We start from the raw sequence: 23,575 nt of genomic DNA on the forward strand, positions 1-23,575 counted from the left end.
TGTTTTCAACTTGATAAATGTTCATTGAAACTAAGTGCAATTTGTTGTTGTGGGAAAACTAAAGTTCAAAAAATGCCACCAAGAGGAAGAAAGAACACACCAGCTTCATCCACTAGTCCGAGTGTGAATACAGGCAATGTGAGTGGTGGTTCGAATCGAGGAGCGTCAGCAACACCTGTAACGGGTGGCACGACTACTACGACCGGAACAGCAACAACAGGTTTGTGTTGAGAACATTACGGTTCAATCCTATTCAAAATGAAAATAATTTATTCATATTTCGGGATTGTTGATCGTGATTGTTCAACTTGTATCTGGAAATTGTTAATAACTATGCGTATTTGGATGTGTCATCTAACATTGTATTGGTGATGATGATGATTTAATTTTATTATAATATTTATTTTTTTTGTTATTATCTTGTTTGATAATGCTTCTTTAAACATTTGGAATATTTAGGAGATAAAACTACAGCAGCAACACCTGTTGCTAAGAAACCACCAGTTCTCTCTCAATATCAATTATTAGCACAAAAAAAGTCAATAGCTCCTCCGCTTTATCCGACAGATGTCACTATTCAAAAGTGCAAGCCAATAAGCAACTCTTTACACCACATGATCGATCAATTAAGAGCATCTAGGTTAAGAATTAGAAACTCTCCATATTATATTGATTCACAAACACCTTCAGCAATGGACGAAAAGAAAGATCCTTTGTTGAGCGCCCTAGGTATAAAGGGAGACTTTTTCCCTTCAGAACTTGTTGTGAAACCCTCAAAGAAAAGATTACAAGTACTCTATAAGAAAGTTGCAACTTCTGAAGAAAACACTGTTCAAAAACTAGAAAAATTATTCCAACAAAAAGATGATTTTGGAGAAGATATTGACGAAGACGAAACTGCAGAAAATTTGTTTGATGAAGCTGAAGAAGAAGAAGAGGAAGATGCAGATGCTGACTATACCTATGCACATTTCGACGATGACGAAGATTATTTGGATGATGACGATTTTGGTGGCGATGGCGGAGACGGTAAGTACTTCTGGATTTTCTTGACATTTGACATTCACCTTCAACAGAAGGACCAACCATGTAACTGGAACTGAGATGACACGAATTGTAATGCTCATGAGGTACTCGATGAAGGTGTCATGGAGGTGGATCAAAATGAAAGTTGCCACCTTCTTGATGTTGCTCGCGAGAGCTTCTCATAAAAACCTATTAATTGCTGAGGTGGACCAGAATGGAATTACGAAATTTTAACAACTAACATGTCCTCTCAATAAACCCAGCTGCAGCTATCTCTCATAAAGGTTCAATCAAACATTTCATGATCTCTCTCCCATTTAGCGAGACGCCACTCCAGAATCATGAACAAGAGAAACTTGTAGTTGATATGGAGGCCAGAAAGAAAAATGAGCGCCACACGGTCCTCCCTCGCTAAACCATCTACAGCCTCATCTTTGAATCGGAGGGGAGTTATGAACGAGGCATCTTCATCAAAGGCAGTAGTTCTTTCGTCGTCATCATCGTTGGGCACCACTTCAGCAGCTGGTTCTTCAAATAATAACCACTCGGCAGCCAAGAGGCCCCTTTCGCAGCCCGTGAGACATTACAAGAAGAGTAACAGTAATTCTTCGAATCCGACATCATTATCAAACAACAACAAACAGCAAGCGCCTCCCTCAACTGCAAGTTCGGGAAGTAGGAGTGAATTATTAAAGAGAAAGTTATCAAGCCCAACAACGCCAATGACTCAGAAAGGGACAACAACAAATTCCGAAAATGGTATCCATCATCAAGACTATCCAACCTTGTATCATCAACATGCTTCATTGAAAGATGAAAAAGCAATCTTACTCAACGAGGAAGAGCTCCATCATGAATTTACAAAACAAAAGAGGAGGTAAGTCGATTAGTTCCAGCTTAAAATTACTTACCAAAATGTTGATTTTTGAAAACTAGACTTGAACGATTGGCTCACATAATGAAATTACCAATCATTGATTTAGAGTATTTTATGAACACCTACGGGACAGAATTTAGCACAAATAATCTTCATCAACTTTCTACCGTTGTTGATCTTCTTGAAAAGCACAAACGAAGAACAATTGAAGTCACTGATGCAATCAGACATAGAGAGCAAATTTTAGAGAAGATGTGCTGTCTTATTGACGATTTTCACAATCTCAAAGAGAATAATCCAGGAATTTTACTGTTTGTTCAAAGAGAGGCCCTCTTTCTTCAAAAAAGCTCTTCAGCATATCGGAACAAAAGTTGTAGAGCTGATCGACAAATGGAGGAAAGATCTGAGCTTGGACTACCCATTCAGATTTATGGAACATTCAAATTATTTACTCAAGATGAGATATGACTTGGAATTTGTTGACTACAGTGAAATTGCGCCTTATATTTTCCCTTATAAAGGCCATCCGTTGCTTGCGAACGTTCCAAGTTTGTACTATGAGAGTATTGACAAGATGCTTGAAGTTCAAGACAAGAAAAATCCATCTCTAGCCTCAACTGTAACATATCCACTCACAAAACAAAAACTGAAAATGGCTGACAAAGCTTTAAGTGCAGAGAGGAAATTGACAAAATTCGAAAATATTATTTTGAAGGAAGAAGAAAATGAGAAGGCAACAAAACTTTTCTTGTTCACCTTAATTAAGAAGGGCAAGTTTATAACAGTCTTAAACGTTGCGGAGGGAGAGTTTGACTTGAGTTTGCAGCAACAAATGAAAATCCGCAACATATTCACTGAAAATCCGCAACATGTAGTGTCTTACTTTGGGTTGAGTGGAAAATTGTCATTATCACACCAAATATCTCCTCAAAAGCAAATGATTACTCTCGACAAAACAGACACACTTTCTGAGGGTACAACCAAATCTGAAAAATTAGTGGATAACGCAGAACATCCAAACAAGGAAGAGAAAGAAAATAACATCGATCATGACTATGCCTCTGATGCAACGGATGACACCATTGAATATGTCGTTCTTAATCATTCACGCCATTTCGAATCTAATATTTATTTAAAAACAGAAGATCCTCCATATAATCATTATGACGGATCTGGAGAGGAGAGCGAAAAGGAGCCCATAAAACACAGCACAGAATTCCACACCAATGCTGCCTATCAACAGACCTCACTATCCGAAATTAGTACGATTTCTAATCCTTCCTTAGCTGATCAAAGCACAACTGATTCTCACCAAATTGCTGATTTGTCACGAATTGAAAAAGTCGAGGAAGTATGCAACGATAGTATTGAGCCTGTACTTCTCGCAACAGAACAACCTCCACTCGAAACGCAGAAATGTCAACACATGAGCGACACTGTTTATTCACACCTTGGAACGCCCCATGAACCTAACAATGAAGTTTATCCTCCATCACCAAAGTACTCTGAAAGAGATGAGAAAGAAACAGCAGATCCCTCCTCTCTTCAAGATCATCACGATTTTTCATTCTCTTACACTGATCCTTATGACGAATTTTCGCCAAAACCCTCAGTGAAATCCAACAATCCTTCAACAACACACCAAAATGTTACTGCTGCTACCACCCCAAGAGCCACTCATCTCGAATCTTCTCCTCCTTCTCAACGATCCTCACATTCACGTTCCTCATCCTCTGATTCCTCGTTCAGCTCACTGAGTTCTGACTTTGAGGAAGCAGCATAGAAGCTTTGTCGAAATACAAATTAATTTTAATTTGTCCATTAAAAATGACGGAACTGAAAGAGTCTTTTCGAAAAGCTACTCACATCCCGATCGTTCGGATGACAGCCATAATAGCATTTGTGATGGTTGTAGTTGTCATGTCTTCATCATCTTCAGCAACAATATTTACACCACAACAACACTCTTCGGGAGACCTTGAACTCGTTCTCATCCCACAATCAATTTCTGCCACTAAAAACGATTCTCAAAACTCCACCTTGTGCATCACACTTCCTGACTATTCATCAACCAAGTGTGGATTCATTGGATTTAATGTAACTCTCGATCCACGATATCCCAATTATACTCTCATGGAACAACACATTTCCGATGAGTTCGAACGATTCTATGTCGAAATTCATCAAAAATTCACACTCAACGACACCTCTCCTGCTTGCAATCGTTCCATTCTCAATTTTATCTGTTCTTCCAATTACAAGCGATGTTTTAAAGATGAAAAACCGTATGATGTTTGTGATTCAGTGTGTCGAGAAGTGTTCACATCATGCTTTCCAGAGGCACCTGATGACGATGAACAATCATTGAGATATTTAGCTGCCAAAGAATATTGTGGAAAACCTTCGAAACCCATTTATCCATCTCCTCCCTTGTGTACAAATATTTTGGATCAAACACAGAATATCATTGTCTTGGTATCATTGATTGCATTATTGATGTTTTTAATTATTGTCATTTGCATTGGAGGATTCATGAGTTTTTGTTATTACAGAAGACAAGCTCAACGAGAACGATACAGTTCTCTCGCCGGTCACTAACCATGATCCAATCCCACAACTTTTACAATTTGTATCATGCAAACCTTCAATTTCAAAAACAACTCGTGAAATTGATTCTTGATTAAACCAATAAATAATAATATTACAAAAAAATGAAACAAGCAAGAAAGCTTCTTCGTGAAAAGGAGGAGAAGGTTCTTTCTTCAAAATTGCAACAAACACCATCGGAATTGGATGAGGATGAAAGAACAACAAAACAAACATCAACATTTAGCGCTTTTGCCTTGCTAGAGGAGGAAGAAAATGAGGAGAATATTGATGAAATGTATGGTGATGATATAAAGGAAATGATTGATCAGCAGCAACAACAATCAACAAATTTGAACGATGACAACGAAGAATCCACAGTGAATACTGCAAATCCTAAAAACAAAAAGAAGAAGAAGAAGAAAAAGAGCACCAAGAAGAAGGACGAAAATCTAACCGATGAAGAATTCTTGCAACAACAAATTCAAAAATTGGGCCTGGAAGAAAATGAAAACAAAATAACGGGTGGATCGTCATCTCTGAAAAATACCTTCAGCTTATTTGAGGTATCGGATCCCAAATCACTCAATCCTGAAAATGAATTCAAGAAAATTTTCGGAAGTGGTGCCGTCTCTCAAACACAAGCTGCTGTCAGCGCTGACTATGAAGAACAACTTCCTAAAGTATTGAGAAATAACCCTCATTTTGTCGGAAAGAGATCTGTTGTGATTGGCAAGAAGAAGAATGACGTAATGCTAAATTTATTTGTGACATCTAAACCTCATTGGCCCATGTATAGATCTCTTTATTTGACAGTGCAATTGAAGAGCACAAAGCCAAACAATGTCGAAGTTTATGAAGTGGTAGAGCAAAAAACTGTCACAGGTAACACCACAGGTCTCTATGGCAAAGTTCAAGAACAATATGAGAGAGCCCTCCAGAGTAATGATCCAAATAGTTTTATTTATATTCTGCAGCAAGTACATCCATATCACATTCATACGTTACTTCAAATGAGCGAAGTGTTCAGAACCATGCAACGTGAGAACGATCAAGCTCAGGATCTCAACGAAAGAGCGTTGTTTGCAATTCAGCATGTGTTGAATAATCCTCAATTTGTTAATGGTCTCATGAAAGGCACCAGTAGGCTGGATTCATCACAAGATATTGTGAAGGCTATTTATTTGTCACTTCTATGCAGAATTCATGCTTTAGCGAGAAGCGGCGCTCACAACACCGCATTTGATTTGAGTAGAGTGCTTTTTTCACTCTCCTGCGACCCACTCACAAACAGCTCCATCAATGTTGCTGATCCAGCGCACGTTCTTCTATTTATTGATTACTATGCCATCAGGATTCGTAAATTCAAATATGTTTACAGAGATTTAACCGAAAACTTTATCATGAAAGAACAAGAAGAATTACAATATTTACCAAATTTAATGTACAGCAGAGCTTTGAGTTTATGGCATGACAATCAACTTTCGACAGCCAATGAAGTTTTGCAGCAAGCTCTCCAAACTTGGCCAATGGTTGTAGTGTTGTTGTTGACTGAAATTAAGACGACTAGATTTGGAGAATTTGAAAGTTTAATTCGAAACACAATATTTACCAACAAGATATGTACCTCTCCAATATTCTCCAAATTACTTTCTGCTTACGCCAAAAGAAACTCTGAATTTTGGAAAGATGACGGAGTATTGGATTGGCTCAAGTTCAACATTGAAGAGATGTTAAATCAAGGAGGATCCGCACAGAAGCACTTTGATGATATTAGAGAAATGTGCTATCAACATGCAGTATTCACAAGTAACTACAAGATTGTTTACGAAAAGGAAGTGCTTGGAGAAATTTTGCCCGATTTAAATGTCAACAACCCACCTACAGGCAGCAGTTCCTCAAGAAGAAATCCATTCCTTTACTTTTTGGAATCTTTATTGCCTTGGAGTGGAGCAGTTATAAACTTGAATCAATTTTTAGGAGGTCAAGCAGTTGAAGAGGAACCCGAAGAGGATGAAGAATAAATGGTGTCATACATGATGAACCTTTAGAAGTTTGTTTTTGAATAGTATTTCTGGAACTGCGTGAACTTTCAAAAATGCAAGGATTTTATGGCTTTCTATGTGGTGATGACAACGTTCCTTGACATGAGTTCAATATGTATGATACATCGCGTCAATAAGCATTTACATAATTTACTGGAGAGTACAGAAGGAGATCGATGTATTTACGGATTTAAAATTTTAAATTATTCGTTGGAGTTCAAGAAAAAAGGGATGATGAATGAAATTTCATTTTTGAATCTTTTTAACTGGGGACACAAAGCGCAAACTATTCAACAGGAATTGACTTGTCAATCGACAGAAAAATCATGTTGATTTTCAAAATTATCTAATGTTGTACACTCAGAGTAATTGGAGCATTTCAAAACAGGATGTTGGAAGATTGACTGTGACGATCGAAGAAGGTAACCTTCCAATCGCACAATCAAGGATCATTGACATACCCAACATCTCCGACTCGGATTTGTTGTTTCACTTTCTGGACGAACACAAGCTGAGTATTGAGTTAATTTCGAAATGAAAGAAGAGCTGTTTGGAAATACTAGTAAGCATCGCGCTTATGTATGGGCAGACGGATGCTCTGCTTACAATGCTCGACAACAAGTGTTTATTATCTATTGTTACGATTGGGATGTCTTGATGTGGAATGATTATGTTGAAAAACAATTAAGGTTTTGGAGCTGCCTGCAATGAGTTACTTGTCTTTTAATCAAAGTTCGTTCGGGTTGGTAAAATTTGAACATTAATCTAAACGGAACTACTTTCAAGCGAAAGGTCATTAATAATATTTAAATAAATTTGGATGTTCTATTTTCAATCCTGGTTGTAGACAAATTCACATTCTTCTCCATGGAGGTAGTATCAAAATGGATCCATCACCAAAATAAAAATGCCTCCCTTGAGCCCTCCTCCAATGGTTCCGTCATCTTCCAATTCTGCTGCTGGCCAGCAGGCGTTGTCGAGTGCAAGCAATAATGGGTCAGCAAAATTGTTTCCACTCAATGTTTCCCATTTAACTCTATCTTCCAATAATATTCCGATCAATCGATTGCAGAGTCCTACAACAAATATTAATCAAGGCACATCTTCATCAGGAACAATAATTAATACAATCATTGATGAGAATCAAAACGAATTTTTAGAATTGATTGAAGCTGAAACCTATGTAGATATAGAGAGATTGCGTGATTTGTCTCGACACGGAGTTCCTGATGATTTGAGATCATCTGTTTGGAAATACCTTCTGGGAGTTGTATCTGCCGACAAAGCCGAGCAAATGAAACGAGAGCATATGTATTTTCAATCGGTGAAGCAACAACAATTACAAAATAGTTCTTCACCACTTGGATTGGTTTACTCAAAACAGAATATCATTCTTTCGGTCGCCCAACAAAGTCTCACTCAATCAAAAATTAGACATTACAGCATTGAGGAATTGTTATATCTTTTAAAGCCATTCGAATCAATTTACATGATGGATGCTAATTTAAAATATAACCCCTCAAAGGAAAATCAAGGAGGCAAAAATGATGCTGAGAAGAACATTCATGACATGTATCGATGTTTTGAAATATTTCTTCAAAAGGACTATTTCAAAGAGAGCGTGTCTTTTAAAGTTGCCAAACTGATTACGCTCTTCAAATGCACTCAACCTGATCTGTATCAATATTTTGAGAATGAGGAAGTAGAACCAAATGAATGGTGTCTTCCATGGATCAAATATTTACTCTCGAAAGAGCTTCCAATTGAATGTGTGAAACGATTATGGGACACTTATTTTTCAACTCATGATTTTGATCTTCATATTTATGTATGCCTAGCAATTTTACAGTATTTCAGTGAGACGTTGATGGAGTTAGAGTACAGCGAAATCAAATATTTTCTTAATCATATTTATACAATTGAGAATGAGGATGGTGAGAATAGCTTACTTCGAATTATTCCTCACATTATCAAGCAAGCATATAACTTTAGAGCCTATGTGAAATCAAGGCAATTGATATAATGGCCTGAATTTGTATGTGCCACCATGTCCGATCCAAGCGCTCTCTATTTGAAGAGTTTCAATTTAAAGGGAGTTATTACCTACTGTGACGAGTGCTGCTTTTGGTCCCCATCATAACTCTGCAAAGTAATACCAGAATCACTGAACAGATTCCTCTTAATATCTTCCAGCAAATTACCCTGCGACCAAGAAAACTCATTACAAAATTTCTCAACCTCCTTTAATTTATATCTATGCATTTGATTCTCCCTCCTGAGTCCAAGAATTAATCTTTCTATCAGCACTTCTCGCCGATCTAGCTCCTTTTTATACTCGATCAACTCTTTCAAGCGATCTAATTTGGAAAGATTTTCCTTTTCCTCTTTGTAAGGAGAAGGATGATGATTTTCTTGAAAGTGGCTTTCGGCATGCAATTTAAGAGGAGAATTATGATATTGTTGCGGTTGCGGATTCGGTGTATGTTGTGACTCAATTTCATGATTATAATAAGGCTTGTCCAATTGAGGTTCGTCGTTTTTGAAAGAGTCGTTATTGATGAGAGTATTTAAACCATATAATTGCTGATCTAAGCTTGCGATTTCATTTTCGAGCTCCTGTTCATCGAGATCTGTTATTGACGATTGAATCTCTTCGTCATCATGTTCTTGAAACTCTTCGACCTTGTCCTGTATGGGAGCCAACACATCCATGGTGTTGATTGAAGAGAATTGTTCAGCATGCTCGTTGAAAATGTCCAAGCTCTGGAGGAATCTTCTAGATCGTTCTCTATTACTGGAAATTGGATTGTTATTCAAACGGGAGGAATAAGGCGGCTGGCGATGAGAATGCCATGTTGGAGGTGGAATGGCATTTGAATTTCCAGATGAAACAGCTGTGGTCGAAACGGGATGAATATTCATCAGATCTTCATCATTGATTTCATCCATCACTTGGTTGTACATGGATGATTTAGTATTGGAGGACATCTTTTTGAATCCACTTTGAAGAACCTCCAGCGACATTTTCTTTTTCTGCATCTCTTCTAAATTATTTTGCTTATTCGTTTGCTTAATATTGTGTCTTGTGTGTTGATATCGGGATATAAACTTTTTCTTGTCCTCTCCATTCATGACATGATGATGATGATCGTTCGAGAAGGAAGCACCGGTCGTCATAACGTTACCCTGAGAGTTTGCCAATGAACCCAACGAAGGTATTGCTTGCTTATTCCGCGAGGATGTTAAGGATGAGGCCGAGGTGGCGGCAGAATTCAAAGAGAACATTTTTATGGGTGACGAGCCCTTAAAAAATACCGCAAGATGAACATCAGAATTGACTCTTGCATGCTCCACAGCCTGGAAAGACGTTTGGAAAGAATTGAACAACAAGCGAATTACATTTCAGCTACCCTCAAACAATTAAACTCCAAACTTAATGAATATATACGAAATGAAGAGAACAGAAATTGCGAAGAAAAGGCACGGAAGCCATTAGATCATTCGCATCACTTGTTACAATCTTTACAACATCATCTATGTGACGCAATCACCTTTAGAGAAAATCCATCAGTTGAGAAAACTAACGATCCACCAGTTGAGAAAGATGAGAATACATTATCAACATTGAATCAACCAACTCCATCAAAACAAGAAAAAGAATACAAGCCAAAGAACAAACCTCGCAAAACAAGAAGGACCACACAAGCTAAAAAACAATCATCCACCGACAAAGCCAAGCCAAAAAGAAAAACAAAGCAAAAGAACAAACTTCACGATCATACTAATCATGGACAAAAAGGCAAGATACTATATTTGTATTATGATGATCAGTGCTATCAACAATTCGATAAGAAACGTGTAATGAATGTAAGAACAAGAAAGAAGCATCTCACCTTATACTGGATCCAAGACTGCTCTCCGCCCTTCAACATTATTAATTGTTGTGACTTAGAACTTTGAAGACAATGCTGGCAATCGATATCATTATTAACATATCATTATTAACATATCATATCCATCAACACTATATATACCTATTCATGACCTTTTTACAATAATTGACGACTCAACCTTACAAACCAACGAAAACCATATGCATTAACAGACCAAACACTGCTTTATTTTTGCCTTCTGTTTGAATCATGGACTCAACCCATGTTAACAGTTGCTCAACACAAGCATGTAATCTGTTAATATTTGATATATCCTGTTAAAAACATTCGACATTCAGAAGTAGTATCTATACGAAAATGAAGTCCAATGTTGTTTTATGACAAGTATTGAGGCACCGAAGGGCCAATAAACAATATTTAATTTTTATGGGTGAGGTTCAAATTAAAAAAAATGATGCAAACAACGGCGCCGCCATCATCAACGGCACTATTGTCTTCAAATACTACTTCATCTCATGCAGATGATCAATCCACACAAAAATCAATCGGAATCATCATTCCACCTCCTTCATTGAAAAGAACGATTGAAGTAACAGCGGATCACGTCTCAAAGAATGGTGTGCATTTCGAGAAAAAATTACTTTCCTCCGATAATGCATCGACATTTAATTTCCTTCTCCCAGAGAATCCCTATCACAAATATTACAAACATGTACTCGATAAAAAGTTTAAGAAATTGGAGGAAGAATTTATGGATGAAGACAATGTAGAAGATGAAGCTGATGCGGAGGAAGGATTGATAAAATCCGAAAAGATGGGAGACATCAATATTGGAAATATTTCGAAAGGAGCCTCTGTAACATTCCATTTGAATAGATCACGAGAAAAGCCAACAAAGGATCCCTTTGAATATTTCTATGATACTACAATACCGTCATCTGTAAAGGCTTTTGAGTTGGATGTTATTAAATTAACAGCACAATATGTGGCCATGAACGGAAAACAATTTCAATTCGAAATAGCAAGTGCAGAAAGCAAGAATCCACAATTCGATTTTTTAAAGCCTAATCACCGACATTTTCACTTTTTCAGCAAGCTTGTCGATATATATACCAAAGTATTATTTCCTGACCGATTGACACCCATGGAAATTCAGAAATTAAATCAAAAGGATGCCAATAATATGAGTAATAATCCATCCACACAAGACACCAATCAAGTTATCAAAGTCAAAGACGAAGATCACATTTACAAGTATTTAAACTTGTTTGCAAATCCGGAAAACAAGTTGGCTGTACTGGATTTGCTCTTCCAAAAAGCAGAGTGGGAGATGATGCAAGAAGAAAAACAGAGAAGAGAGCAACTCGAAAAGGACGAAAAATCTGTGTTTGACATGATTGACTGGAACGATTTTATTGTGGTGGAAACTATTGATTTTGATGAAGATGTGAATGAAATTGAGATTGAGGAAGAAGAAGCAGCAGAGGATGAAACTATGGATGAATATGTGGACTTGTACAATCCTGAGGAAGAAGAGGAAGCACATCTTGATGAGAGAATGATCATGACAGAGAATGATCAAGAACAACAACAGTACCATGAAGAGGAGGTGGAGCTTGAAGAAGAGACTCCCATGTTTCCAGCAGGTTTTATGGACGAAGGAATTGCACACTCGAAGCAGACGCAGCGTGTTCCTCGCACACCTTCATCCATCGTCACACAACACGAAGAAGAAGAGGAAGAAGAAGAAGAAATTGACCTCAGCAAATTCGCAAGAGCCTCCTATCAACCACAAAAAGGCACTGCTGCCAAAGGTACAACAGCTCCTCTCATGCTTGTAGATCGAAAGACAGGTGAGCTCATCCCTGCCGATAAAGCCCATAAGCACTTGAAGGTCTCTACCATTAATCCTCAATACTTTGAACAGAAGGAACGAGAAAAGTTGAAACGAGAAAAGACCAATATTGCTCCAGGTGCTGAGATGACCAAAATTATTGCTTCATGGAACGAGGAAGGAAGTGACACACATATCACTCCCGCAGCTACGGGTGGAGCACCATCATCGGCTACCACTGGAAGCTCCTCCTCCGAACCAATCATTTGGGACGGCTATACATCGAGTCTTCAAAGAACAGCCTCAGCAGCAAAGGCCATAGCCTCAACCACAACAAACATACGGAAAGAGCAGCCAAGCAATATTGTTGGTCCCCAAATACCCACCGAATACTTTAGGCAAGAGCAAGAGAGGCAACAGGAAATTGCTCAAATTGCAGCAACACTAGCTCTTAAGGAAGTGATGAAGCAAGCTCATCAAGCCTCATTTGAAGAAACCGAAAGCAAAAAGCCAAAATACACCCACTCCAGCGATCCGAATACTATGAATGACGACAATGAGGATGAACATAATGAATAAAGAACCTAATACTAGCAGCAGTAGTATTACATTTATTATCATGCCTAATGATGAAAAACCCGCTAAGGATGATCATGAAGGAGAGGCAGAGAAAGATGACTCTTTTATTCCTTCTTTTGAGCCACTCGGGTGAATGGATTTCCCACGTATGTAATATACCACAATGAAGTTAAAACTGTTGGAACAACAGTGAGCGATCCAAGGAAGATGAGAGCAGCCTTCTTTGATGGAGGGCCGTTATTTAAGGCCACAAGCTGATCGTTGGTGTCGAGAAGAGAGAGCAAACGGTCCACAATAACGAATAGAACACGAGATCAAATCATGAATATCATCTTTCCTTGAACGTGATGAAAATACACTGAAACTTACCTCATGATGAGCATGGGCGTCGTGTCCCCTTGTGTAGAGTTTTCTTGCGAAGTTGTTAACTGATCTAAGTACTCTCATTTTTTATTTGTGGCTTTTTGAAGGTGGTTCGAAATTTGTACATTTTGGGAACTGGTTGACTTTTACAATTTTTATTTGTACAAGAAAAAGACGTTTTGTTCACTCTTTTCATCATTAGGCATGTCTTTTGATCAAATGTGTAATCATACACATCGCAAGATGCATTCAAAAATCTTGTTCATTTACCAACACGAACCTCAAACTGCAACTTCATAGTTGCGCTCGAGCTCTAAGCGATCTATAATTCCGAGAATGAGAAGGGGATAATTTCACCATCAAAAAAAATATTGTCATCATCAACTAGTATCATCCTCATGTCCGATCAACCAGCATCATCCAACAATAACAAGGAGAAGAAATCCAAACCAGCAAAGCAACAACAACAAGGTTCTTCTTCTGGTCTCAAACAAAACGAAGGTATTGATGTCAAGAAGCAAGAAAACTTTAGCGAATGGTACAGCCAAGTCATCACCAAGAGTGAATTCTTGGATTACTATGATGTGAGTGGATGTTATATTTTCAGACCAAATTGTTGGTTTGTTTGGGAGTCTGTTCAAAAGTTCTTTGATGCAGAAATTAAAAAGTTGGGTGTTCAAAATGTCATGTTTCCATTGTTTGTTACCAAGAGAGCTTTGGAAACTGAGAAGGACCACGTTGAAGGCTTCTCTCCAGAAGTTGCTTGGGTCACCAAGTCCGGTAATTCGGATCTTCAAGAACCAATTGCTTTGAGACCAACAAGTGAAACCATCATGTATCCATCGTATGCCAAGTGGATTCAATCTCACAGAGATTTGCCATTAAAATTGAACCAATGGACAAACGTTGTTAGATGGGAATTTAAACATGCTGTTCCTTTCATTAGATCCAGAGAATTCTACTGGCAAGAAGGTCACAGTGCTTTCAAATCAAAGGAAGAAGCTGATGAAGAAGTTTTTACTATTTTGGAGTTATATAAAAGAGTTTACGAAGAATTGTTGGCTGTTCCAGTCATCAAGGGTACCAAGACTGAAAATGAAAAGTTTGCTGGAGCCGACTACACAACTACTGTGGAAACTTTCATTGCTACAAACGGAAGAGCAGTACAAGGAGGTACAAGCCATCACTTGGGACAAAATTTCTCAAAGATGTTCAAGATTCAATTCGAAGCTGAAAACAAGGAGACACAATTTGCTTACCAAAATTCATGGGGCTTGTCAACTCGTACTCTCGGTGTCATGATTATGGTTCACGGAGATGACAAGGGTATGGTTTTACCACCAAGAGTTGCTTTCTGCCAAGTTGTCGTTATTCCACTCATCTTCAAGGACAAGGATAACGCCACTTTGGTAGAAAAGACCAAGGAAATTTATAATGAGCTTGAAAAGGCTGGAATTCGTGTCAAGTTGGATGATCGTTTGGAGAGAACTCCAGGTTGGAAATACAATTATTGGGAACTCCGTGGTGTTCCATTGCGTATTGAAGTTGGACCAAAGGATTTGGAAAAGCAACAAATTATGTTCTGTAGAAGAGACACAGGAGAAAAGTGGACCATGCCACTCAGTGAATTTTCTGGTGATTCCATTAAGGCCGTTCTTGATAAAATTCATGACTCCATGTTGAACAAGGCCAGAAAGGAAATGAATGAAAGAATTGTAGTGACAAGAACATGGCCAGAGTTCATCAAGGCACTCAACTCTGGAAATATGTGTCTTATTCCTTGGCATGAAAGCAAGGCAGCAGAGGAATATATTAAGGAAAAGTCAAAGTTGGAAAGTGTCCAAAGTCAATCTGATGCCAACACAGGTTTAACAGGAGCTGCCAAATCATTGTGTGTCCCTCTCGACCAATCTTCCTTCCCATCATTGGAAGGTCTTGAGAACTTTTATCCTGAAGAAGCTCACAAGAAGCCAAATTGTTGGGCTTTGTTCGGTAGAAGTTATTAGGATTGCACGTATTTTCGTGTTTTTGTAATTAAATCAAGTTGCAGTTGTTTTTGTCTTTAAGAGTTTATCCATTAAATTTTCCAATGAACAAGATGCTACCCGAGCTTTTGTGTCGAAGCATGTAAATAAATGGTCGATCCGCAACGAATGTCAATCGTTCCATCTCATCATCTGCACAATCACTTTCATCCATCATGATAACAGCAGTGGCAGCAGCAGCTTCTGTGCCGGCCTGTGTATACACATTGGGTCATCATAAAAGAGTTGTTGTTCATTATGTTTGGTTAAGAGTTGTTGTGGCACTCAAAGAAATGACACCTACCTCGTTCACATCAATGTAAGCCTTATGAATCACCTCAGAAATGAACAAATTAGAGCTCTCATGCACCATTTCACTAAATTCAGCTCCTGGTGCTAAACATTTCTTCATATTAAATGGCGGTCGACGCAACGTCTCACTCAACATGACGGAAAAATCCATTTTGAATTTTGGAATTCCAAGTTCCGAGAGTGTGGTTGGAAAAGTTGAGAAGATTTCACTGAGAGAACAATCCTTTGATGCGCTAAATATTTGCTGAACAAACCACCGATCGAATTCCATTTCCGTTTCTGTCGATACTAAGATATGAGAGCGTGGCATGACAATGGTCATTTCAAACTCTTCATTCTTATATAAGGCAAAGAAACCCAATGGTATGAAGAATTCTCTCCACCATACTCCACACCATCCGCATCGTATCGAGTCATCATATCGACTGTTTTTCTCTGTGTTGGATATTTAAATGTAAAACCTTCACGTGTCAAAGACTTGTCAAATTGCACCTACCACTTGTCGAGAAAGTAAATGGCATTCACCAACACCATACAAGTTGATTGCGTAATCACATTTGGAGGAATCAAGTTCTTAATCAAACCATTCGTCTTGGAGGAAACAAATTCATTGATTCTCTCAGTTTCCTCTTTTGTCTGTTCTCTGAAACGACACATTTTTGTGGGCGCCCAAAAATACTCTTTTAAAGCCTTGTCAAAATTATCTTTCAATGAATAGCAATCTCCTAGAAAGATTTGATTCACCACAGAGAGAGTCTTGTTCTGATTTTCAGTTGTATTATTTTTCTTTTTTTTGCATGAAATTCCACAAGGATGACTCGACAAAATTTTTCAATTCGAAGAATTTAAAGACCATGTTGGTGAAAGACACAACGCTTTGGAAAGTTCTTTCAAAGTCTCTCCTGAAGCTCCCATGTTGGTCATGAGAAGAGCCACAAAGATCGAAAAGGGAGAATACACAAAATTTTGGTTGACTTGAGTGACAAGTTGACATTCGATCAAACGAGCTGCAAAGTGAGTCTGTGCCACCGAGAGAGAAGTGTTGGTTTGATCTGAAGAGTGTTGTAACAGCTGATCGTTCATGATGGTGTTTAGAGAATTTTTTTTAATCATCATGTTTGCACACTCTCTTCAGTGTTAAAAGGAATAAGTTCAAGAAAAGTTCCAAGTTCAGATCTAAGATGGAATAGAACAGACCAAATGAATAATTGCCTCTGAATGATTGAAATTGTGCAAAATCATCTTTCAAAGGATGGTTAATGTTGAATATCAATTTCTCGAATATCAATGGTTTTTGTCGTATTCCATTTTCCTCGTTTTTTGTAAACTCTTCTACAATACAAACACACCACAAAGAAACACATTAACAGTAGAACAGCTCCCACACCTATCATCATGGTAGTTTCAAACATGTGTGCGTTTCATTCACAAGCATCAAATATTTGTCAGCAGTGTAGTGGTTTTGAAAATTTTCACACGTTTATGGATGAAAAAGAATTTGAGAAATAGTATTGATCAATTATTCGTAAAAATATTTAAAATAATTTTTAGTTCTCACTCACACACAAACTTACCTAAACCAATAATCAACCACACCCACCAACTCAACTCTCTTGCCCATTTCCAAATATCCACATCTTGTCTCTTGTTTAGTTCCTGATCAGAAACAAAAGCTGAATAATTGGGTCGTGTGGAATTTCGATCACACAAGACATCTACTTTGGGACATTCAATTTGTCCATCGTATTGATTTGCCTTATTTAACAACACTCCTCCTTCTTTTGGACATTTCAACCAATAGTTTCCAATTTTCACAAATAAATAGGTGTCAATCACGGTTGTGGAATTACTATCAAGAGGTCCACATGAATATTCATAACATCTGGATTCAGGTGAGAATTGTCTGTAATCCAAACCTGATTCTTGACTCACGAGATTTGAAAAGAAACATCCAGAATAAGTTCCATAACTTTCTCCAGTTTGTTTTAAAGTGGCATCTGATGGTTTGTTATACGATTTGGTACAATCTCCACTTGATGCTTGTAACACAATGGGACAATAATCTCTAGATCATGTTGAAATGTGTGAAATAATTGATTGATTGATTCATCAATTATAATACATCATGTGATGATCCATAATGGTTCATCAATTATGAAAATGAGTTTCAAAGATTCATATAGAATATTGAATTTGGATAATTTCATCATGTTATGATCAAAGAAATGTTATATTTTACAAACCTAAAGATCGATAATCCTCCCTTATTGGTTCCACTAAAATGCACATAATAAGGAGGAATGGAATTTGCATAGGGAGCAGCGTCACACGTTCCTTTTGCTTTCAAATCAAAGGTACACATGGGAATTTTTGTGGTTCCATCACTTTCAGTATTCGATGAACAGAAATATCCACGAGCTGAAGAATCCCAAAATTCACATCGTTCTTGTAAAATGGAGCAACCTTGTGACAGACCCCAAACATACTTCTCACGAGGTAACGCCACAAGAGCATTCAATTTCTTTCCATATGAATTCAAGGACGAATAATTCACATTATAATATCCCAAATCCTCGAGAACAGCAAGTGATATTTTTGAAGGCATTGGACCATCTGAAGGATCGATGGATTGAAAGGTACTTGACATTAATTCATTAAAGAAAACTCTTGATTCGAGTAAGGGAGCTTTTCCTTTTTCGTAATCGGTCATGTCGAGTGTGTATTTGAATGAAATGATGAGATCGTCATAATCTTCGAGAGGAAGAGCGTTCACTTTTGCATCTTGTGAAGTTTCACATGCAAAATGAGATTTCATTTGAGCGATGGCTTTGGGTGCATTTAGATAGAAAATGTTTCTAGAAACTGAATTGTAAGTATTAGTCATGGAGGTGATTTGAAGACCTGCATCTTTAAAAGATTGTAAATTAAATCCTAAAATGTGATACTGTGTGGTTGTTGGGATTATTGTGTGAAAAATTGGAAATAAGAATTTCATTCAACAGTTCATTTAAATAATAATTTCATATATATGGATTCCATATTCATTTGGATAAAAAAACAACCTACCATCATGTGAAGAACTGTCATGATTTGATTTCTCGTTGATAGTGACTTAAAAACTCCAGGAGAAATATTAATTAAACCCATCACCGGTCTTTTCACTCCATTGAAATTCTGTGTCACACACATCATTCCACTTCCCTTGACAGTCATGGTTAAGGGTCGCATGGTCACAAATACTACCAAATCCACACCTTTCAATTGATCACTGTATGAGGTATTCAAAGGTGTTTTGTAAAATTGTGGAATTGGAATTCCATACTCTGTCGTGTATTGACATCTCTGCACGTTATTACTATTTGCAACATCCAACAAAAATGTATCATTTGGCATCTTGAATTGTGGTTTCACTTGAATTAAATCATCCAATATTGCACTCACTGCTGGAATAATATTTGTTTTCCAGACAGTAATGTGTGAAGAGGTGATCACATCAAGAACTTTACATGTTCCAACACAATCTTCTTTCGGAACTGTGACCAAGTTAGTGGAATCAGTGGCATCACATTGTGGTGGAGTTTGTTGATACGGCGATCCACGTGTGTAAGAAGATCCTTCTGTGTAACAGGAACGAGCAGCTTCATCGTTCTCAAGAAAGGTCAAATCGAATGAAACTTTTAGTGCATGAAGGAAGAAAAAGGAGGATGGCGATGACAAGGATGAAAAGAATGGAGAATCATCATACGAGTCTGAATGGTGATGATGATGTCGACCCGAAGAGAGAGAACGATCCCAATGACGATTGGTGAGATAATGTTCTTGTGAGAGGAAAAGAAAATCAATGAGAGTGAGAAGAACGATGAGTACACATCCGAGAGAAAGGTAGTTAAATATCGTCGTTGGTAGTGGAGAGAGGCTGGATGACGATGTCAAATGTTGGTGTCTGCGTGTTGACATTTTTTAAAGAGTAAAAGGAATGTCACTTTTCAACAACTCCAGACACTGCGAAAATGGAAGTAATTGTTTGGGGAATAGAATGCTGCTATCCCATTCTACCGACAGTATTGGTACAGAACATAGTTGAAAACATGGTTTTCAGACAGAAAATTGGCAATGAAAATTCTGAACATGTTTTGATTCAATAATGAATGCATCATCATTGTTATCCAAATTCCAAATCAACTAAAAGTTGTTTTTGAAATAGAGCTTTGATACTAATATTTCAACGTAATATCCACAGTGTTGAGTTAATTCCGAAGATCAAATTAATTAATTTCTTCATCATGGCACACCTTTGTATATAAATTTCCTCTTTTAAAGTTTATTTCCCTCTCTTTCCAACAGTTTTGCCTTCTCCTCCGCACTTAATTTTCTATTTTCTCTAGTCTGTTTTTCCTTTTCTTCTTTCATCTTCATGAGATTACGGAATGCGGGATACACCTGTGCAGCCTCTTTTTGATTTTGGTCATATCGTCGCTCATATTCTTTATCGAGACATTTATCGAGTGCTGCCTTTTGTTCTAAACATCCATTGAGCATTTGCGTGATAGGTCTGTTTTTATGACACTGCATCAGAGCATTCATCAAATCCACACATTCCTTATCGTGGTCTCCTTCTTTAACGACTGGATGCATTTTTTTTATTTGATGATTATAAAATTTCCTGATTTGGTTTTGTGATGATGGCTTTGTTAAAGGAGAGAGGTAAGAGTGAGCCTTAATATTCGTCGAAGTGTGAAAAATCATCGTACAAATGCATCAATGTGACGCGTTAGGAATGCTCATCATCATAGACACAACCATTGATAATCACAAAATGACCCACAACAAGAAATTACGCATGCGTTGGAATATTATGATGGTAATCTTTTCATTCGAAATGGCTTAATTGTGTTAGTGATAATAAATAATTAATTATGGATTACAGTGTAATTCAATGAATCTCAATTTAGGATATTCTATGGTTGAACTTCTACTCTTCTGCTGATGATTCTTCATCGCTATCTTCGTCGAACAAAGAAATCTTAGTTTGTGGAACAGGTGGCATGGAGACGTCTCTTTCAAATTGGAATTTTTCAAAATTAATCTTGGGCACTTTTTGTTCTTTCAATTCCTTCTCAGCAACACTAATTTCTTCCAAATACTTATTCTTGTAAGCTCTCAATGAGTTTGGATAGAGCAGTGAAAACTGCCATCGTTCTGGTGGTGGAAATGGAGGTAATTGTAATTCTGCATCTTTAAAAGCAGGAATTTCGCTCGTTGTCCTGCTAATGAAATATGCATACGAAAAGACATCATCCAAATTTAAATTTTTAGATTCCTTGATGGATTTTGCTATCGGAGATGACTGATGTAAAGCACTTCCCAATCGGTAGTGAACATTTTCCAAAGTCTCACTCAACTTGGATATTTTGTATTCCTTGTCTTCCAATATTTGTTGTGTTTGTTTAATCTTTTGTTGAAATCGTTGATTCTCCACTAATTCTCGGATCAAAGTTTTTAATTCTTTATCCTTTTCCATCAAAATTTCTAACTGTTGAGTAATCTCTTGTTTATACTGTAAAATATGTGTGGTACTCTTTACCAAATCTCCCGTGATCGTTCGTGTTCCTTTCGAGATAGCTTCACAGAGTGCTCGGAACGAGAAGAGCATCTCACTCATACACTTGAGAATACGCTGATGGACCGAGCTCATTTTATTCAAAGCCGATTCGTTTCGTTTTTTCGTTTTTTTACTTCCAGTTCGAATAAACCACGATCATTCAACAAAGAGTACTCACTACTACACCTATGCTTGGTTATTATTGAGATGAAGCAATGTTGCGAAACCCAATTATTATGTCGAATCTTAATTTTTGACATAAGAATCAAAAATCTTTGAAATAATTGCTTCACTATTCGTCGGAAATTATTAATGTTTAAATGGGCAAAAGGATGATGGCGACATAATATAATTTTTAATAACACATCATGATAGTTTGTTCTAAAAGAAGAAGTGGAGGAGGTGTTTATTGAAGAATCGGGATGGAAGAGAGGGAGAGAGGTTTTCAAATCGGAAATGATGATGGTGTCTCGGGAGAGAATTATTTCATTAAATAATCATAATAATATCCACTAGTTACACACTTTGATTTTCTGTAGTATGTTGTTCAACCACGCTCTTTGTCCTTGCTTCATAGCTGCTTAGCTCTTCACTGTTCAGTTTGTTTTCTTTTACCAATTCATATTCAATACATTGCTTAGCTCGTATTATTTTTGATTGGAGATAAAAACTTCCTCCATTCTTCACACTGTTGTTCATAAACATCTTTTCAAATCGTTCTTGAACAAGACCATAATCAATTGTTTCTCCTTCCGCTAATTTAGGAAGACCTAATATCTTTTGTGCTTCCACTAAAGTCATTGGTTGTGTTTTAGTAATACTCAATTTCTGTCCAAAAGCACCTGCTCCGGCAGTTCCACCCGATGATTTTGCTGCTTGATTGTAGGCAGCTTTGAGAGCACCAAAAGCGATGGAACCAACAGCAAGAGCAGCTCGGAACAAGACACCAAAGATGGCCATTTTTATTTTTTTTGAAATGAAAAGCGTTTGTTCAATCAATTTGCCAACCCTGATTCATAACAACAAGGATTTCAGCAAGAAGGAATTGTCTTTCATTAGAGACAAACTTGGCCTTAATTTTATTTTCAATGTGCACAATCATGAATCATTATGAGTGGGTATTCTGATAGGTCTTGTAAAGAAGACTGAAAGAAACTCGAATTTTTGGTTCGCGTTCAAAAAGAAAAAAATGTCTGTCGATCATTATCGAAATGTTTCTTCATCATCCGTTCATCGTTCGGAAGAGGATCAACACCATCGGAATGATGAACGATATCGTAACTACTCAAAGAAAAGTTCTGTAGAACAACCACATAAATATGATGATGATCGATATCATCATTCCACTGAAGAGGATGACAAGTATGAAGACTCGAGTCGTTATCATCATCATCATGAAAAACAACAACATCTCGATCAAGACCAGCATTCCGATGATGGTACTAAAGACACTCAACAACATGAAAAATCAAAGAAATCAAACAAAATTAATGTTTGGGGTAATGCATCAACCATGAATATAACTCCTTACGTGTACAAGAAAATATTAACATCACCGTACTTCAAGTCTCTGTATGAGTATAAAACATATCACGAAGTTTTAGAATTGATTAAGAATGTAAAATACATACATCCATTTACAGATGCAGATAGCAATGGATCTCCAAGCGTAGCCTTTTGTCTTTTATTTAAATTACACACTCTTAAATTATCGTACAAACAATTGAAGGGAATGCTTCAAAAAGATGAACCTACAGTAATTAAGGCACTTGCTTTATTATATGTTAGATTTGCTGTTAATCCTGATGAAATGTGGGAATACTTTAAGGAATATATCAATGATGAATCAAACACTGTGAATATATTTACCAAGAAATTGTAAGTTTGACGAATGATTTGACCACTAGCGAGTGGAGTTTACTCTCGCCTTTTAACAACAATTAATAATAGGACCCTGGGAGAATTTGTTCGATCGTTAATTAGTAATCAAAAGCTTTTTGGATCTCAATGCATTCTGCCCATGCTCCCAGCAAAGGCCCTCTCGCGCATGGAAGATTTTTGCCAGGACTACCAACATAGAAATCAAAACAAACGAAAGCAACATGAAAATCCATTTTACAATCGTCAAAGCGACTACAGAAAGAAACAAAAGCAAGATACCACTCCATACCAACAACAATCATCATTATCTGGTCAATCATCTCAACAACAAGCAGACGACGAAAAAATAGATGATGAGCCTGCAGAAAGCAGATTTTCAAAACCTAATTTCACAAAGGCCTCAATTCCTTCCAATTACACCAAAAAGTACGCTCTTACAAAAAGCTCTGATGAGGACGACAAGAAATTCTTCAAACACAAAGACATCACAGAAGTGGAAACCATTAGGTTGAGCAAGAAATAAATAGAGAATTTTTGAATTTAATCGAAAAAT

General features: G+C 37.3%; 17 protein-coding genes across 17 annotated transcripts; 10 read left to right on the top strand and 7 right to left on the bottom strand.

Moving 5' to 3' along the window:
- Positions 1-72: 72 nt before the first annotated feature.
- Positions 73-1,093, top strand: FDP41_002688 (uncharacterized protein; the record flags this gene model as incomplete). Its single annotated transcript, XM_044705909.1, has 3 exons — positions 73-220; positions 460-1,029; positions 1,077-1,093. The coding sequence occupies 3 exons, from the start codon at positions 73-75 to the stop codon at positions 1,091-1,093; spliced, it is 735 nt and encodes a 244-aa protein (XP_044562886.1).
- A 319-nt stretch (positions 1,094-1,412) lies between these two features.
- FDP41_002689 (uncharacterized protein) lies at positions 1,413-2,371 on the top strand (the record flags this gene model as incomplete). Its single annotated transcript, XM_044705910.1, has 2 exons — positions 1,413-1,903; positions 1,963-2,371. 2 exons carry the CDS (start codon positions 1,413-1,415, stop codon positions 2,369-2,371), a joined length of 900 nt encoding a protein of 299 aa, XP_044562887.1.
- A 106-nt stretch (positions 2,372-2,477) lies between these two features.
- On the top strand, positions 2,478-3,686 carry FDP41_002690 (uncharacterized protein; the record flags this gene model as incomplete). Its single annotated transcript, XM_044705912.1, has 1 exon — positions 2,478-3,686. The coding sequence occupies one exon, from the start codon at positions 2,478-2,480 to the stop codon at positions 3,684-3,686; it is 1,209 nt and encodes a 402-aa protein (XP_044562888.1).
- A 137-nt stretch (positions 3,687-3,823) lies between these two features.
- Positions 3,824-4,501, top strand: FDP41_002691 (uncharacterized protein; the record flags this gene model as incomplete). Its single annotated transcript, XM_044705913.1, has 1 exon — positions 3,824-4,501. One exon carries the CDS (start codon positions 3,824-3,826, stop codon positions 4,499-4,501), a length of 678 nt encoding a protein of 225 aa, XP_044562889.1.
- Positions 4,502-4,614: 113 nt separating this feature from the next.
- FDP41_002692 (uncharacterized protein) lies at positions 4,615-6,513 on the top strand (the record flags this gene model as incomplete). The annotated part of the gene is made up of 1 exon (XM_044705914.1): positions 4,615-6,513. The coding sequence occupies one exon, from the start codon at positions 4,615-4,617 to the stop codon at positions 6,511-6,513; it is 1,899 nt and encodes a 632-aa protein (XP_044562890.1).
- A 928-nt stretch (positions 6,514-7,441) lies between these two features.
- FDP41_002693 (uncharacterized protein) lies at positions 7,442-8,557 on the top strand (the record flags this gene model as incomplete). The annotated part of the gene is made up of 1 exon (XM_044705915.1): positions 7,442-8,557. The coding sequence occupies one exon, from the start codon at positions 7,442-7,444 to the stop codon at positions 8,555-8,557; it is 1,116 nt and encodes a 371-aa protein (XP_044562891.1).
- Positions 8,558-8,637: 80 nt separating this feature from the next.
- On the bottom strand, positions 8,638-9,819 carry FDP41_002694 (uncharacterized protein; the record flags this gene model as incomplete). Its single annotated transcript, XM_044705916.1, has 1 exon — positions 8,638-9,819. The coding sequence occupies one exon, from the start codon at positions 9,817-9,819 to the stop codon at positions 8,638-8,640; it is 1,182 nt and encodes a 393-aa protein (XP_044562892.1).
- Positions 9,820-9,855: 36 nt separating this feature from the next.
- On the top strand, positions 9,856-10,494 carry FDP41_002695 (uncharacterized protein; the record flags this gene model as incomplete). Its single annotated transcript, XM_044705917.1, has 1 exon — positions 9,856-10,494. The coding sequence occupies one exon, from the start codon at positions 9,856-9,858 to the stop codon at positions 10,492-10,494; it is 639 nt and encodes a 212-aa protein (XP_044562893.1).
- Positions 10,495-10,878: 384 nt separating this feature from the next.
- Positions 10,879-12,840, top strand: FDP41_002696 (uncharacterized protein; the record flags this gene model as incomplete). Its single annotated transcript, XM_044705918.1, has 1 exon — positions 10,879-12,840. The coding sequence occupies one exon, from the start codon at positions 10,879-10,881 to the stop codon at positions 12,838-12,840; it is 1,962 nt and encodes a 653-aa protein (XP_044562894.1).
- A 104-nt stretch (positions 12,841-12,944) lies between these two features.
- On the bottom strand, positions 12,945-13,287 carry FDP41_002697 (uncharacterized protein; the record flags this gene model as incomplete). Its single annotated transcript, XM_044705919.1, has 2 exons — positions 12,945-13,094; positions 13,210-13,287. 2 exons carry the CDS (start codon positions 13,285-13,287, stop codon positions 12,945-12,947), a joined length of 228 nt encoding a protein of 75 aa, XP_044562895.1.
- Positions 13,288-13,601: 314 nt separating this feature from the next.
- FDP41_002698 (uncharacterized protein) lies at positions 13,602-15,209 on the top strand (the record flags this gene model as incomplete). The annotated part of the gene is made up of 1 exon (XM_044705920.1): positions 13,602-15,209. One exon carries the CDS (start codon positions 13,602-13,604, stop codon positions 15,207-15,209), a length of 1,608 nt encoding a protein of 535 aa, XP_044562896.1.
- A 64-nt stretch (positions 15,210-15,273) lies between these two features.
- On the bottom strand, positions 15,274-16,196 carry FDP41_002699 (uncharacterized protein; the record flags this gene model as incomplete). Its single annotated transcript, XM_044705921.1, has 3 exons — positions 15,274-15,441; positions 15,532-15,964; positions 16,036-16,196. The coding sequence occupies 3 exons, from the start codon at positions 16,194-16,196 to the stop codon at positions 15,274-15,276; spliced, it is 762 nt and encodes a 253-aa protein (XP_044562897.1).
- A 599-nt stretch (positions 16,197-16,795) lies between these two features.
- Positions 16,796-19,496, bottom strand: FDP41_002700 (uncharacterized protein; the record flags this gene model as incomplete). Its single annotated transcript, XM_044705924.1, has 4 exons — positions 16,796-16,926; positions 17,114-17,604; positions 17,783-18,483; positions 18,606-19,496. 4 exons carry the CDS (start codon positions 19,494-19,496, stop codon positions 16,796-16,798), a joined length of 2,214 nt encoding a protein of 737 aa, XP_044562898.1.
- Positions 19,497-19,853: 357 nt separating this feature from the next.
- FDP41_002701 (uncharacterized protein) lies at positions 19,854-20,174 on the bottom strand (the record flags this gene model as incomplete). The annotated part of the gene is made up of 1 exon (XM_044705925.1): positions 19,854-20,174. One exon carries the CDS (start codon positions 20,172-20,174, stop codon positions 19,854-19,856), a length of 321 nt encoding a protein of 106 aa, XP_044562899.1.
- A 337-nt stretch (positions 20,175-20,511) lies between these two features.
- Positions 20,512-21,234, bottom strand: FDP41_002702 (uncharacterized protein; the record flags this gene model as incomplete). The annotated part of the gene is made up of 1 exon (XM_044705926.1): positions 20,512-21,234. One exon carries the CDS (start codon positions 21,232-21,234, stop codon positions 20,512-20,514), a length of 723 nt encoding a protein of 240 aa, XP_044562900.1.
- Positions 21,235-21,657: 423 nt separating this feature from the next.
- FDP41_002703 (uncharacterized protein) lies at positions 21,658-22,101 on the bottom strand (the record flags this gene model as incomplete). The annotated part of the gene is made up of 1 exon (XM_044705927.1): positions 21,658-22,101. One exon carries the CDS (start codon positions 22,099-22,101, stop codon positions 21,658-21,660), a length of 444 nt encoding a protein of 147 aa, XP_044562901.1.
- A 229-nt stretch (positions 22,102-22,330) lies between these two features.
- Positions 22,331-23,545, top strand: FDP41_002704 (uncharacterized protein; the record flags this gene model as incomplete). The annotated part of the gene is made up of 2 exons (XM_044705928.1): positions 22,331-23,019; positions 23,092-23,545. 2 exons carry the CDS (start codon positions 22,331-22,333, stop codon positions 23,543-23,545), a joined length of 1,143 nt encoding a protein of 380 aa, XP_044562902.1.
- Between the last annotated feature and the right edge of the window lie 30 nt (positions 23,546-23,575).

Source organism: Naegleria fowleri (genome assembly GCF_008403515.1).
Source record: "Naegleria fowleri strain ATCC 30894 chromosome Unknown tig30, whole genome shotgun sequence".
Taxonomy (NCBI): domain Eukaryota; phylum Heterolobosea; class Eutetramitea; order Acrasida; family Naegleriidae; genus Naegleria; species Naegleria fowleri.